The following is a 13,981-nucleotide window of genomic DNA, read 5'->3' as shown; positions in this document are numbered from 1 at the left end:
ATATCAACATAGTATGAAAGTTTATCAAGGCTCGTTTTTTTTAAGATTTCCTTAATATTATCTTTACCAATCCAAAATACCTGCTCCCCCTTCTTTTTGAATTCTTCCCTAGATTTCTCTGCTGCTTTAGAGTCTTTATTCTTACTTTTCTTTAATGTCTCCCAACTATCGATTAAACGAATAATATTATTCCTGAAAAAATTAAGATAATACATTAAATAAAATAGAAATATTAACTTTAAGATGCACCTTATATTTTGCATTATTAAGCTATAATCCACACGTAATAACAACTAAAAAAATTAGTTGCAGTGGTACTACAAAAAAACCTTAATCATCTACTAGCTTATTAAGTTCGAATGATTATACAAATTTATAATAACTATTTTATTATAAATTGAAATTATAAAACTTACCTTATAGATTTATCTGTTAATAATCCATCTTTATAACCTCCGTCTAACCATGGTTTTTTTACTGCAAAAAGAATACAGTTGTCAGGGCAATTGACAAGTCCGGAGCACTTTGCGAATTTATCGGGCCCATCAGTACAACCAATAAACCTTTTGGATGGAGTTAACTTGTTACTAGATCTTTTAAACTGAAAGTTAAGAATTAATTCTTTATTTGTTGGAAAAGTTATCTGAGTTAAGTTTTCTATCAGGCTTTCTTCTTCAAATAAATAAGCTCTAGCTTTTAGTCTCGTAATTTTAGCCATTTTGAATATTATTTAAAAAAATATTAAAGCACTTATTATTAGTAACGCAAATTTAGTTTAAATACTTTGTCTTCGCATTGGAAAGTAGTTGTTAAATTTTAAATTATTATTTAAGTACCTTGGTATATACATTTTCTAAAAATATTTTCCGATCAAATTTCCGGATTTTCAATTTATTGCTCTCTAATGTTTATTAAGTAGGGGCCATTAAGGTTAGTGTCCGGGGCATGTTACTCCATGGATCCAATTATTATTTTTTTTAAACTTCATTTAACACTAATAAAAAAACTATTCAAATTATAGTTTTTTCCGGGTTTGGAAACAGTTTATTAGGGTATAAAAAAAGTTTTTTATACGCCACTGAGTAATAAAATAGGTTTTTGTGAAAGAAAATTTGGATTTTTCACCAATTTCAAAATATTATGTAGACTAATTTCTTTATTTTTTCGACATGCTCCTTTTATGTGATAAACATTCAATCCAACATATAACATTTAAAAAAAAAAAAGATAAATTTAGATAAATTTTAAGGTCCCCGCCAGGCGTTTAAAACACCCGACAATTTTGGCCCAAAATCGAACTGGCGGGGAACCTAAAAATTTAATTTTTTTAATTTTTTTTTGCTCAAACTTATTTTTATACAAATAGTCAATTTATAAATCGATTCGCAAGTTCGATTTCAAAAATTGATAAAATATGGAACACCCTAATATATATATATATATATATATATATATATATATATATATATATATATATATATATATATATATATATATATATATATATATATATATATATATATATATATATATATATATATATATATTAATAAGAAAACATCAAACAATATGAATTCTCTTGATACAAATAAAAATTTATTTTGAGAAATTTTCACTGGGTTATGGATACCAGCATCATCAGCTCGTAAAATATTACAAAATTTTTGAACGTTAAAAAACAGTTTAATAAAAATTTTTTTAACTGACGTCAGCAGTTAAATGGCTTCTTTTTTCGTTACGCAAGAATATAAAAAATGGAGTCCAAAATTTAGTTTTAACAAATTGCCCATTATCGAGATTTATTATATATTAGATTTAGATATTAAATCTACTCTTGATGAAAAAGACTATGAAAAAGTTGAACATGTTACTGAAAAAGCCCGGGAAATAATGTTTATAAGATCAAAAGAAAGATTATTCAAAAAGTTTAATAATCTTCAAAGCGAATTTAAGAATAAACAAAAAATTAAAAACGGTAAATTAACTACACATACTAAGAACGCTGTTTTAAACCTATGCAATACCGAAATTCCTAATAACCAAAATGATCTTCTTAATCTTGGTCCAAACTTTGTACCTTCTTTAAAACATATCCCTTATATGGATATTATCGCCACAACAGAGTTGTTTGCTTTAAAGCTAGAATATATCAACAAAATTGAAAATGCGCAGGATTTAAGAAAAAATGTTTTAAAAGAACTTAAAATGGGTAAAAAAATTAGTCAAAACTTAACAAGAGAGCAAAGAAAAGCTCTAAAGGAAATTAAGGAAAACAAACTTGTCGATATATATCCGCTTGATAAGGGTAATGGTTTTGTGAGAATTGAACACGAAAAAGCTTTAGAAAGAATTCGCGATCAAATTGGTCAAACAAAGGTTTTAAGTGAAGATCCTACTTCTAGTTATGCTATAAAAATTAAAACCTATCTCTCACAACTTAATAAAAAACAAAGATTTTCAAAAGCAGAGTATGACAGTATATATCCAAGTGATCCAATCCCACCTAGTATGTATGGTCTAATTAAGGCTCATAAGCCTGAAAAAGCTTACCCTATGAGAATAGTTATATCAACTATCGGCACACCTAATTATGGAATATCTAACTACTTAGTTAAAGCAATACAACCTATCTTAAATAAAAATAAAACACATTTGAAAAATTCTTTTGATTTTATTAACAAAGCAAACTCATGGAATGTAGACGAAAACGAAGTTCAAGTTTCATTCGATGTAATAAACCTTTATCCATCAATTCCACTTAAAGAGGCTACTTTAATTCTTATAGATCAATTAAATAAAGATGATTCCTACAGATGTTCTACCACAAAAACACTTATAGAGCTTTGTTTACATCGTTGCTATTTTTTGTGGAACAACGAGATCCATGAATTGGAGAATTCCGGTCCTATTGGTCTTTCATTCATGGTTGTATTGGCAGAATCTTTTCTGCAACATCACGAAGAAAATGCCTTCAAAATTGCAAAGACATTAAATCCTCCTCTCGACTTAAAATCTAAGATACGTCCATGATAGCCATGCTAGATTTTCAAACATCCAAGAAGAAGAGAAATTCAAAATAATCTTAAATAAACAACACCCTGCAATACAATACACAATTGAGACAGAAAACCATAACAAAACTCTGAATTTCCTAGATATAACAATAATAAATAACAGCAAAGGTAAGTATGAGTTTAAAGTCTACAGAAAAGAAGCTATTACAAATATTCAAATAAAACCGCACTCGAATCACGACCCCAAAATTTTATGCGCAATATTCAAAGGTTATGTTCACAGGGCATACTCCATATGCAGTGTTACACATTTAAAAAATGAGATAAACTTTCTTATTCAAGTTTTTAATGAAAATGGGTACACCGAAAGCCAACTAAAAAGTATTGCAAATCAAATTAGGAAAAAACGCTACGTAAAGAACAATAGAATTCAACAACACCAAAAAAGTTTAAATGATGGCAAACATCATCAGTCAGCAATTGCAACACATAGCAAGTTTTGCTCTGAAAAAATAAATTGGGAGAAAATTAAAACTCTTAAAGTTGAAACAAAAAAATTCGACCGTAAAGTACGAGAAGCACTCGAAATACAGAGGCACTAATGTTTCCAATCAAATGGCGGAATAAATCTCGATAATGGGCAATTTGTTAAAACTAAATTTTGGACTCCATTTTTTATATTCTTGCGTAACGAAAAAAAAAGCCATTCAACTGCTGACGTCAGTTAAAAATTTTTTTATTAAACTGTTTTTTAACGTTCAAAAATTTTGTAATATTTTACGAGCTGATGATGCTGGTATCCATAACCCAGTGAAAATTTCTCAAAATAAATTATTATTTGTATTAAGAGAATTCGTATTGTTTGATGTTTTCTTATTAATATAACATACACTCTTATACATGATGTCTACACTGAAATCATATATATATATATATATATATATATATATATATATATATATATATATATATATATATATATATTATTTACCAATATAAATCGAATATAACCATCAATTAAATGCTTGCAACTCTCTAGCACAGATTTTTTTTAACAAAATTAAAAACAGGTTTAAAAACTAATTTAAATAACTTATAGTTATTTTAAAACAAAACAAAAAAAACACTAATAACATAAATTATATTTTTTTATAACTATTTTTGTTGTCAATAAATTCATATTTAATTTAAAACATTTCAAAAAGTTTCCCCCTTACTCAAATCAAAGTTTAATGTTTCCTACAATGTGCAAACAGCTTTTGTATAGTTTTTAATTTGTTGATTTTAAGATTGAGCATATTTTTCAGACCTTCAGTAATTATTATTCTAACTTTGTTTATTTACTTGAATTAACTGGTGTTTTAACCAGCTAATTCAAGTAAAATTATTTGTTGTGTTTTTTTGTGAAACTTTCCCAATATGATAAATTGAGTGTTTCATTAAAACTTTATTCACGACTTTTAATAATAATATCTCCCATCAATAATAACTTCAAACAACACCATTATACATATTCTGGTTAGATCTTAGAAATTTTCAACTCCTTTATTTCAATCCCTGAAGAATTGGCAAAAAATATTCACTCATCTCATACTGACTTCCATAAGTATTTAAAAACATTAAACCTTGAATCTCTTTTCATGAAACCTACTGACAAAAATGAAATTCCAGTTATTCTTTCAATAACAATGCCAAGGCTTCTGTAACAAACAGCATTCCAACTTTTATTCTAAAACTTCTTGCTAATGATATTTGTTCAATACTTTCTAAACTACTTATTCTCTTCTTTGCTACTGGTATATTCCCTAAAACTTTAAAAACTGCATCTGTTAAACCAATCCATAAAAAGAACTCAAAACTTGACTGCAATAACTATTGACCAATATCATTAAATACCAGCAAAATTCTGGAAAAATTTATGTATTGCTGTATCTACCACTTTCTTGATAATTCTAAGTGTCTCTACTGGTGGCAGTTCGAACTTCATTTGAAACACTCTACTTCCCATGCACTTATTAACATTAATGAAATGATTTGTGGTTATTTTGCTTTTGTGTCTTTATTGATTTTTAAAATGCATTTGATATGACCACAAGATTTTAATTAAAAAATTGTATCACTATGGTATACAGGGTATAACTAATGATTGGCTTTCATCATATATTAAAAATCATACTCAGTTTGTCTTGATTAATGGGTTTCATTTCACAAGTAAAGTTATTAAGTATTGTGTCCCACAGGGTTCTGTTTATGGGCCTTTACTATTTTTAATATATATTATATATAACATATATTAATGGTAAACAGATTCTATCTGCTGACCAGCCTCGCACCACTTCTTCATCTATTAGACTGGTGTAGATGTGATTGTAATACATTGTTTCCAGTTCAGGATGTTGAATGCCGAATTTTCTTGACCCAACGCATGGGTTTTGATTGTGTCTCTGTTTTTATGACTAGGCTACTCATTCTATCTCAAAATGAGGGTATAGCTCTAAAACTTAGTTTTTTGGTTCTGAGGCCGGCTGGTAGTCAGGTTTCTCTAACTCTGTAGTAGCTCTCAGAGAGACTGATTTCATCAACAGCTGTAAAATATCAGTGCCTGTTTCACATGGATGGTGTCCCTGTTCATACTTTTGGTATGCATTGCTAAAGCCACATTTGGAGCCCTTTGTTACAGCTTATAGTTTATTAATAGTAATGAAGCAATTGCTTGGACTATTAAATAATGTAAATTTAAAAATGACGAAAGTACCAAAAATAAAAAAAAAACACAAAAAACTATCGTCACCACCAAGTTCTCTAAATCTATCATTTACTAATATTTATGGTCTTCAAAGTAATTTTTCTTGAGTTGTTGAGTTCTTCTGTTGAGTCTTATTTCTTGCAAAGTTCACCAGATCTACTGGTTCTTTTGAGACTAATTTGAGTTCAAATGCATGGCCTGGGGATCTACATTCGTAAGAATTCACCTATTGTTTGTAAACTAGGTTTGAATCCACAGACTATTCTTTTATGTGCATTCATTTAGCACCACTTCACTCTATTTCCTTTCTTTTTGTTCTAAATTGCTCTCCTTCATCTCAAGACTGCACTCTTTTTGATATTATTTCTGATCAAATTAACCAAGCTTTTTCTTTTAGTCTTTCAGCCAATATCGTTATTGTTAGTGACTTTAATGCTCATCACACTGTATGGCTTAGCTCTAGTGTCAGTGACTTTGCAGGCGTTAAGGCCCACAACTTTTGCCTTCCTTAATCTTTAACATAAGTAGTCATCTTTCTAGCTCGCTTTCTAGACAACCAGAATCATTTACCGCCTCTACTCCACTTATGTCTTGTTTCTGATTCTAGTCAGTGCTCAGTTCCTCCACATTTACCGTTAGGTGCCTCTGATCATGGTTTGATCTCTATAAAAATATTATCTCATTATTCTTCATCATCAAAATCTCCCTCTCATCTTACCTCTTACAACTACCTTGATTTTCTTTGTGATGGCCCTTGGGTAGAAATGTCTTCCTGCTGACAAATGTGCTACTTACATAACTTCTTGGATTCAGGAATCTCTTATTCTCTCTCGACAATTCCAAGTCAAGACTCACTCTTCTCCATGGTTTTCCTCTCATTGCAAATCTGTTATTCCACCCCTCTTGTGTGGTTCAGATTTAGTTACCTCACCTAAAGACAGAGCTGAATTGTTTGCTAAGAACTTCTCATCAATATTATCCCTTGATTCTACTAGTTGCATTCTACCTGATATAGCCGACAAACAGGTTAATCCATTTCTAAAGCTTTTGATAAAGTTTAGCATGCTGGTCTTCTCTATAAGGTCACTTGTTATGGTGTATCAGGTAACATCTTTAAGATTGAATCTTTCCTTACCAATCGTAGTATAAAGTTGTTCTCGATGGACAGCACTCTTCTTCATACCCTGTAAGTTCAGGGGTTCCTCAAGGTCTTTTTATTTTACATTAGCGATCTCCCAGAAATTCTAAGAGAAAATCTAATATTGCATTGTTCGCTGATGATACTACCATTTATTCTTTTCTAAGAAGAAAACAATCTCTGATTGCTTAGAGGGGGCATTTGAGCTTGAAAAGGATCTTACTTCTGCTATAGCATGGAGCTTTCAATGGTAGGTGAACTTAGATAAAATTCAATTGTTTTTCAGCTAATCGTTATGGAAATAATCTAAATCTTCCTAAAGTTATAAATGGTAATGTTCTTGATGAGTAATCAACCCTTCATCTTCTTACTTCCAATCTTTCTTGGAAACGATATATCAAATCAATTGCAATACTAGCATCTACTAAGGTTGCATCTCTTTATCATGCTCACCACTTTCTTACTCATGATTCTATTGTTTATCTCTAAAAATCTTAGATCGCCCTTGTATGGAATACTGTTACCATATTTAGGGTGGATTATCCAACGATACCCTTTCTCTCAGACAAGGTGCAAAAATGCATTGTAAACATAATTGAACTTGCTCTTGAGGCCAACCTCCAACCATTATCATACCGTTGTAATGTTACTTCTCTTTCTCTTTTCTATAAATACTATAATGGGCACTGCTCTAAAGAGCTCCTGTCTTTTGTGCTGTCTATTAAAATTCCTTCTCATGTTACTTGTTATTTAATTAGGTCTTGCCCTTTTACTCTGACTGTTTTTAAGTGCTCCTAATATTCTTATTCGTTTAGTTTTTTTTCCTCAAACATTAATTCTTTGAATTCCCTTCCTTATATCTTGTTTTCCTGATTCATATAATTTGCAATCTTTTAAGTCGTCTGTTAATTGTTATCTTTCTCTATAAACTTCATCTTTTCTCTTCCATTAACTTTTAACTTTAATAGTGGTTGCTTGCAGCCTTGTTGGAAGTGTTGATAACAATAATAAAAAAATTTACAATATGCCAAAAAAAAAAAAGTTAATTTAGATCTCCATCATTTGTGTCATTGGTTAAATAGTAACCGTATTTTTTTAACTATCAACAAAACTGAATTTATTATTTTTCAACTAATTCAATTAAAAAAAAAACTCTTATGTGCCAACACTATGTTCCCCAATATATTCTAATATCAATTTACTATTCCATTTTTCCTCCCATCAAAGTTATAGTTGCACTGCACAATAGGTTTTCTGAATTAAAAATTCTAAAATTTCAAGATCTTGTAAAGCTTGATAATTTTCTCTTTGTGTTTGATTTTCTTCAAAATAAACTACTAAATTCGTTTGATAATTTTTTTATTAAACAAGTGATACACATAAATATTACACTTGAAAAACTGAAAACTTTAATTTGCACACTTCTTTTTTTCTCACTTAAACCAAATAATACCATTTTAAAAAATTTTATACTAAATACCTTTTTACCATAATTATTTTCCTCAATTGAAACCAAATTAAGAAATTTTTATTTGAGTATTTTTTTTAACTTTATTACTATTATTATTATTATTATCATTAAATTATCTTTGTTTTAGAAGCTTTATAATTATTGCTTATAATGAAAAGTGATAGTGATTCCATTGTAGTAATAGTTTTATGGATATTGTCATAGCTTTTTCAAATGTTATATTTATTTTCATAGTTTCTGTCATTCTGTAGTTCTGTTATAAATTTTACTATAATTATTTTTACCATTTTTTTTATCAATAATTTTTATTAAAGCTATCATATTAGAGTTATTATTTGTAATACTTTTTTTTATTCGTTTTATTATTATTATTATTATTATTATTATTATTATTATTATTATTATTATTATTATTATTATTATTAATACTATCATTATTTATAAGTACTTTAATTTCTTTTTTTAAACTTTTAAAAAACATAAAAATAAGAGAAAAGTTTTCTTTGCTTATTGTTTTCTTCTTTTTTCTTCTTTTTTTTTCATTTATTTTAAATTCTTTCTATGTTTTATTTACTAGTTGTTTTTTTACTATTTATTTAGATGTCACTACATTCAGCAGTGTACCCTCGTGGTCTTCTGGTGGCACGGGACAACTCGTTTCCTCTAAGGGCGACAGAAAATTTAAAAAAATGCCTGTCAGTAGCCCGGCAGGTTGCTCAAACAACATAAGTAATCCCAAACTTTAACTGAAGTAGAAAAGCATCAAGAAAAGTAGAGCGGATATTCAAATAATATTTAGCATTATGCATTATGAAAAATGTTATTAATGGTCCATAAAAATGCGTTAATTGTAAAATCAACTAATAAAAACTTTTTATTGGTTATATATATTATAATATTTGAATACCCACTTTATTATTTCTTATTCACTTTGATTAAAATTTGGAATTGCTAATGTTGTTTGAACAAAGAACAAATTATAAAAGTTATAAGTGCTTTGTAAAAGTAATAACAGTATTATAGTTTCATCACTTTTATAATGCAGTGAGTGACTAGAGTGTTATACTTTTATAGTCATTAGTTTATTGTAGTTGGTTTTTTTTTATAGCTTTTTCGCTAACAAACTTATAATAACTTGCTCGTTGAAAACAAAGTACACAGCTTTGCATTAACTAAAATTTTAAAAAAATCATTAGTTTCACCTGAGGAAAAAAAAAAAAAAAAAACTTTAACACCAGACTACTGATTATCATAGCGGACAACTCAAATGAGAAATAATAACTGTTTCAGTCGCCTGCAGGGCAACTAAAAAAAAAACTGGAGGGTACACTGCTGCCATTGATTAGTTTTTAACTATATGAGTGACACCAAACCTTAATTATGTGAGTCTAAAATACCTTAGTGTAAATTTTTCATACTTCATGGTTAGATAAATAAATAAAAAAAAAATTGAAAAAAAAATAAGAATGATAAAACTGGGAATTTAAAGACCAGAAATATTTCCAGATATCGCAATTCCCAACCACTTGATTCACCCTTTGCACAATACTTAATTATGATATACTCCATATAACAAAAATTATTATTAACTAATGATAACTTCCATTAAAATAACTTCTATTGTTAACTCAAAATAAAATTTTTTCTTTAAAATAATAAAATAATCTTTAAAAATAAAACATCTTCAATAAGAACAAGCTAAATGACTAAAAAATTAAAAAAAAAACTGTACCAGCTCTAAGGATCCCAGCTAAGATTTCTTGACTGATACCTGGAATTGATTCCTCTGCCTTAAAGAAAAAATGATATAAATTGTAATTATTTCACAAATATCAAAATCACAAATTCCCCAAAATACCCATAATTAATATATATATATATATATATATATATATATATATATATATATATATAGTTCTATAGTTTGTTGGCTTTAGGAAGAGCGGAAGGAAAAAAGTGATTCTTACGCCAACACATACGTCACTTTTAATTACTTTTGACTTTCGTCCAACATTTCCGTGTTGGACGAAAGTAAAAACCATTAATTTAATTACAAATTAATCGTTTTTTAAAAAAACCACAAAAACGCAAATTTAATTGACCAGAATGTTTTTAAAAACATTCTGAATGTTTTTATAACATTTTGAATGTTTTTAACAATATAAACAATGTTTTTATTTTTATTTTTTTTAATAAAATGTTTTTATTTTTATTTTTTTTAATAAAATGTTTTTATTTTTATTTTTTTTACTGTAAATCATGCGCGGAGTGTTGCTACATCGACTATCTTATAGCCTGACTCGCAAGGGAGTGCTGCTACATCGACTGACAAATAGCCTGACTCGCAAGGGAGTGCTGCTACATCGACTGACAAATAGCCTGACTCGCAAGGGAGTGCTGCTATATCGACTGACAAATAGCCTGACCCGCAAGGGAGTGCTGCTACATCGACTAAGGGTTTGGTTGGGGCAGGCAGTCTATCATTATTAAAAAAAAAAAATTCCGGTCTTGCATTTTAATTTTTACTTTTTGTCAACAAAATATCGAAAAAACTTTCGGACAACATCTAAGGGTTCTATATATATATATATATATATATATATATATTTATATATATATGTATGTATTATATATATATATATATATATATATACACATATATATATACATATATACATATATATATATACATATATACATATATATATTTTATTTTAATTCTTCTCCATTTAGCCACCACTTTCGTGCTTGCCCATATGCCTGCAAAAAAAGCACTAAAAAAAAAAGCGATTTTTTAAAATTGCAACCATTCTTTTTATTTTATTAAATACTTTTTATGAAACACATTATGTAATTATCATTTTATTTAAACATAAAATAAAACTCTAACTTTTGTAAATGTACTATTAAATACAAGGCTGTTAAACAACGGATTTAAGAAACTGGTCAGAACTGTAAACCAAACATCAAGCAGCAAGATAGCAGAGTCAAATTTTTATAAAATTTCTTAGGATCAGGTCAACATTTGAGCGATTTCTTCACCTGCAGTTACTTAAAAATTATAGATGGAAAAGTAGATTCTGGTACAGTTCGGATTGCTGCTCACTGCATTGATTTATAAAGTTTTGTGAATCATAATATTCAATTTTCGTTTAATTTTTGGTGGAAATTTTGTTAAACTCGGAATTGATGGTGGTAAAGGTTTTCTCATGTTTTGTCTAAGCATTGTTGATATTGTGTGAAAAATTGACACCAGCTCACCACCTAAAAAACAACCTCTCACTCAAAAGACTGGCAAAGACACTGGGGTTAAGAGACAAATTCTTATTGTGGTATCAGAAAATTTGCCAGAAACTCAATCCAAAATTGAACAACTCTGGTCACAAATGGAGTTAAACTAATTTTGGCTTGCGGTATGAAAGTTGCAAATATAACTTTTTGTCTTTAAATCTATTGAAGTACATGGTTTGACATCAAATCCAAGTGTTTTTCAAAATCTGGAGACTTACAAACACTGGGCTCAATCTAGCCTCAAGTCTTTTCTAGCGGGGATGTTGCTCGTGCAAAATTTTTTGGCAATGTCGTTCTTAAAACTGCTGGAATAGATGCTGTTAAGTAGCCAGTTGCCCTCCACGTTCAACTGGGAGCTATTATGGGAGCCAGTTGAAGGAAAATGAATACAGGAAGCTTTTTTTAAAAGGTGGATGTGCTCCAGCAACGTGCTGATATAAACTTGGTTTCCCAACATTCTTCACATAATTGAAGCATTTTAAAGTTTCAATTAAAAAAAAATTTAAAAGCTTGCTTTGGATTTATCCATTAGTTCGATTTTGCTAAAACTGTTTTGTAATAATTGAAAATTATTACCACAAGATTTCATTAGTCGCAAAAGATCCCCCTTAAAGCCCTAAGTGAACAAACTGTTAAAACTGCTCATAAAGACTTTTCTAAACATTATATAAACATTTCATAAACTAATGGAAAAAAATGGTCATGGCACTGAACCTGAATATCAAATGTGTTACAACCAGGTTATTTTCTATGTGTGATTGATGTACTCTTTAGAAAAAAAGTTGATGCACATGATTCTGACAATAACCCTGCTGATGGTGACATTAAAGCTGTAGATTATGATCAAGGTTACAGTAATGATGAAGATGGGACTGAAGTTAATAATGATACTCAAACTGTTCATGCAGTTAATGAAGATTCTGTTCCATTATTAAAACATGAATATCAAGAAACTGTGGCAAAAATAAGAAAATAGGTTAAAAAATTTCGTAGATAACCAGTGAGCAATGATGATAAACTTCAATTAAATATAATTGAAAAGAGCTTTGATTTGTTACTCAAGGACAATATGGAGCAGCACTATTGATATGCTTAAACATTTTTTGGAGATGCAAACAGAAGTAAAAATAGCTCTGATTGGTATGAATATTGATTTTCCTCTAACTAAAAATGATGTCATAAATGAACTTTGTGTTGCTTTAAAACCACTAAAATTGGCCATTAATAGTCTTTCAAAAGGAGATGCTGATCTTTTGTATTCTGAAATTGTGATTGAACTTACAAAAAAAAAACTTCATGAAGCTAATACACCTATAAGTAGATATTTTAATATAGAATAATTGAAAGAAGAAACATTTATTTAATTCATCTAATTAAGTACTTGTCAAATCCAAATGTCTTAAATAAAGACGACCAATTTAGAAACAAGATTAAAGAAAAGACAATTATTAATCTTGTTACTAATCTCATTCAGCAATTATTTCAGCCACCTGACAACATCTCTGATGATGACAAGGAAGTAAATACTGATAGTATAACTAGTAACGTAAAAAGTATTAAAAATGAATTGAATTTAGCTCAACAACAATAACTTTTAATTGAACAACTAGACACTGAAATAAAACTTGAAAATCAGGAAATTGGAACAAATCTTGTTCAAAAGGAAATGGCTGTTTTTAAAGCTAGCAAAGCAAAGTTAGGCCCAAGTATTTAGATTACTTATTAAAGCCTTTCAAACAAATACTCCTAGATCCATAGAAACTGAGAGAGCTTTTTCTAATCTTGAACTTTTTGCTATTAAAATAAGAAGTTTTTAAATGATGAAACTTTAGATGCACTAACTTTTTTAAAGTTGAAAAGAATTCATTGATATTATTTACTTTTGTCCGAACTAATGGTGATAAACAATTAAATACTTTTATGTATATTTGGTATTATGTTTGTGTGTTTTAACATAGCTAAAATAATGTTTAAACTTATGTAATAGTTCCAACATGTTCAGGTTTGAACTTTTAAAAAAAAGCTCTAACTGGAACTTGTCAAAAGCCAGTTACTAAATTGCTTTAGGTAATGCAAACACTTTTTTATAAAGGAGAAAACCCAAATGTGCAGTTCTAATCTATTTGTGTAGTTCTAATCTAATTGGTTAGTTATAAGTATATTTGAATCCCTTTAATAATATCAACCAAAAACAAGTGTCCCTTCATTTTAAAAAAAAATAACCATAAAACGAAAGTTTTAAAGAAAAAAAAAAAAATTTTAAACAAATAAAAGATTTTAAAAAGGAAATTTTTTTTAAGCAACATTTAAACTTTATAATT

At 28.5% G+C, this 13,981-nt stretch overlaps 1 protein-coding gene across 1 annotated transcript in view; it reads right to left on the bottom strand.

The window, feature by feature from the left end:
• LOC100212649 (programmed cell death protein 10) overlaps positions 1–13,981 on the bottom strand; it is a 62,599-nt gene that overhangs the window by 28,669 nt on the left and 19,949 nt on the right. The window contains exon 3 of the mRNA XM_065788963.1: positions 10,102–10,159. Within this exon, the coding sequence (XP_065645035.1) occupies positions 10,102–10,159 (58 nt within the window). The remainder of the gene's footprint in view (positions 1–10,101; positions 10,160–13,981) is intronic.

Source organism: Hydra vulgaris, chromosome 01 (genome assembly GCF_038396675.1).
Source record: "Hydra vulgaris chromosome 01, alternate assembly HydraT2T_AEP".
NCBI lineage: Eukaryota > Metazoa > Cnidaria > Hydrozoa > Anthoathecata > Hydridae > Hydra > Hydra vulgaris.
This window is presented reverse-complemented; position numbering and strand designations above follow the sequence as displayed.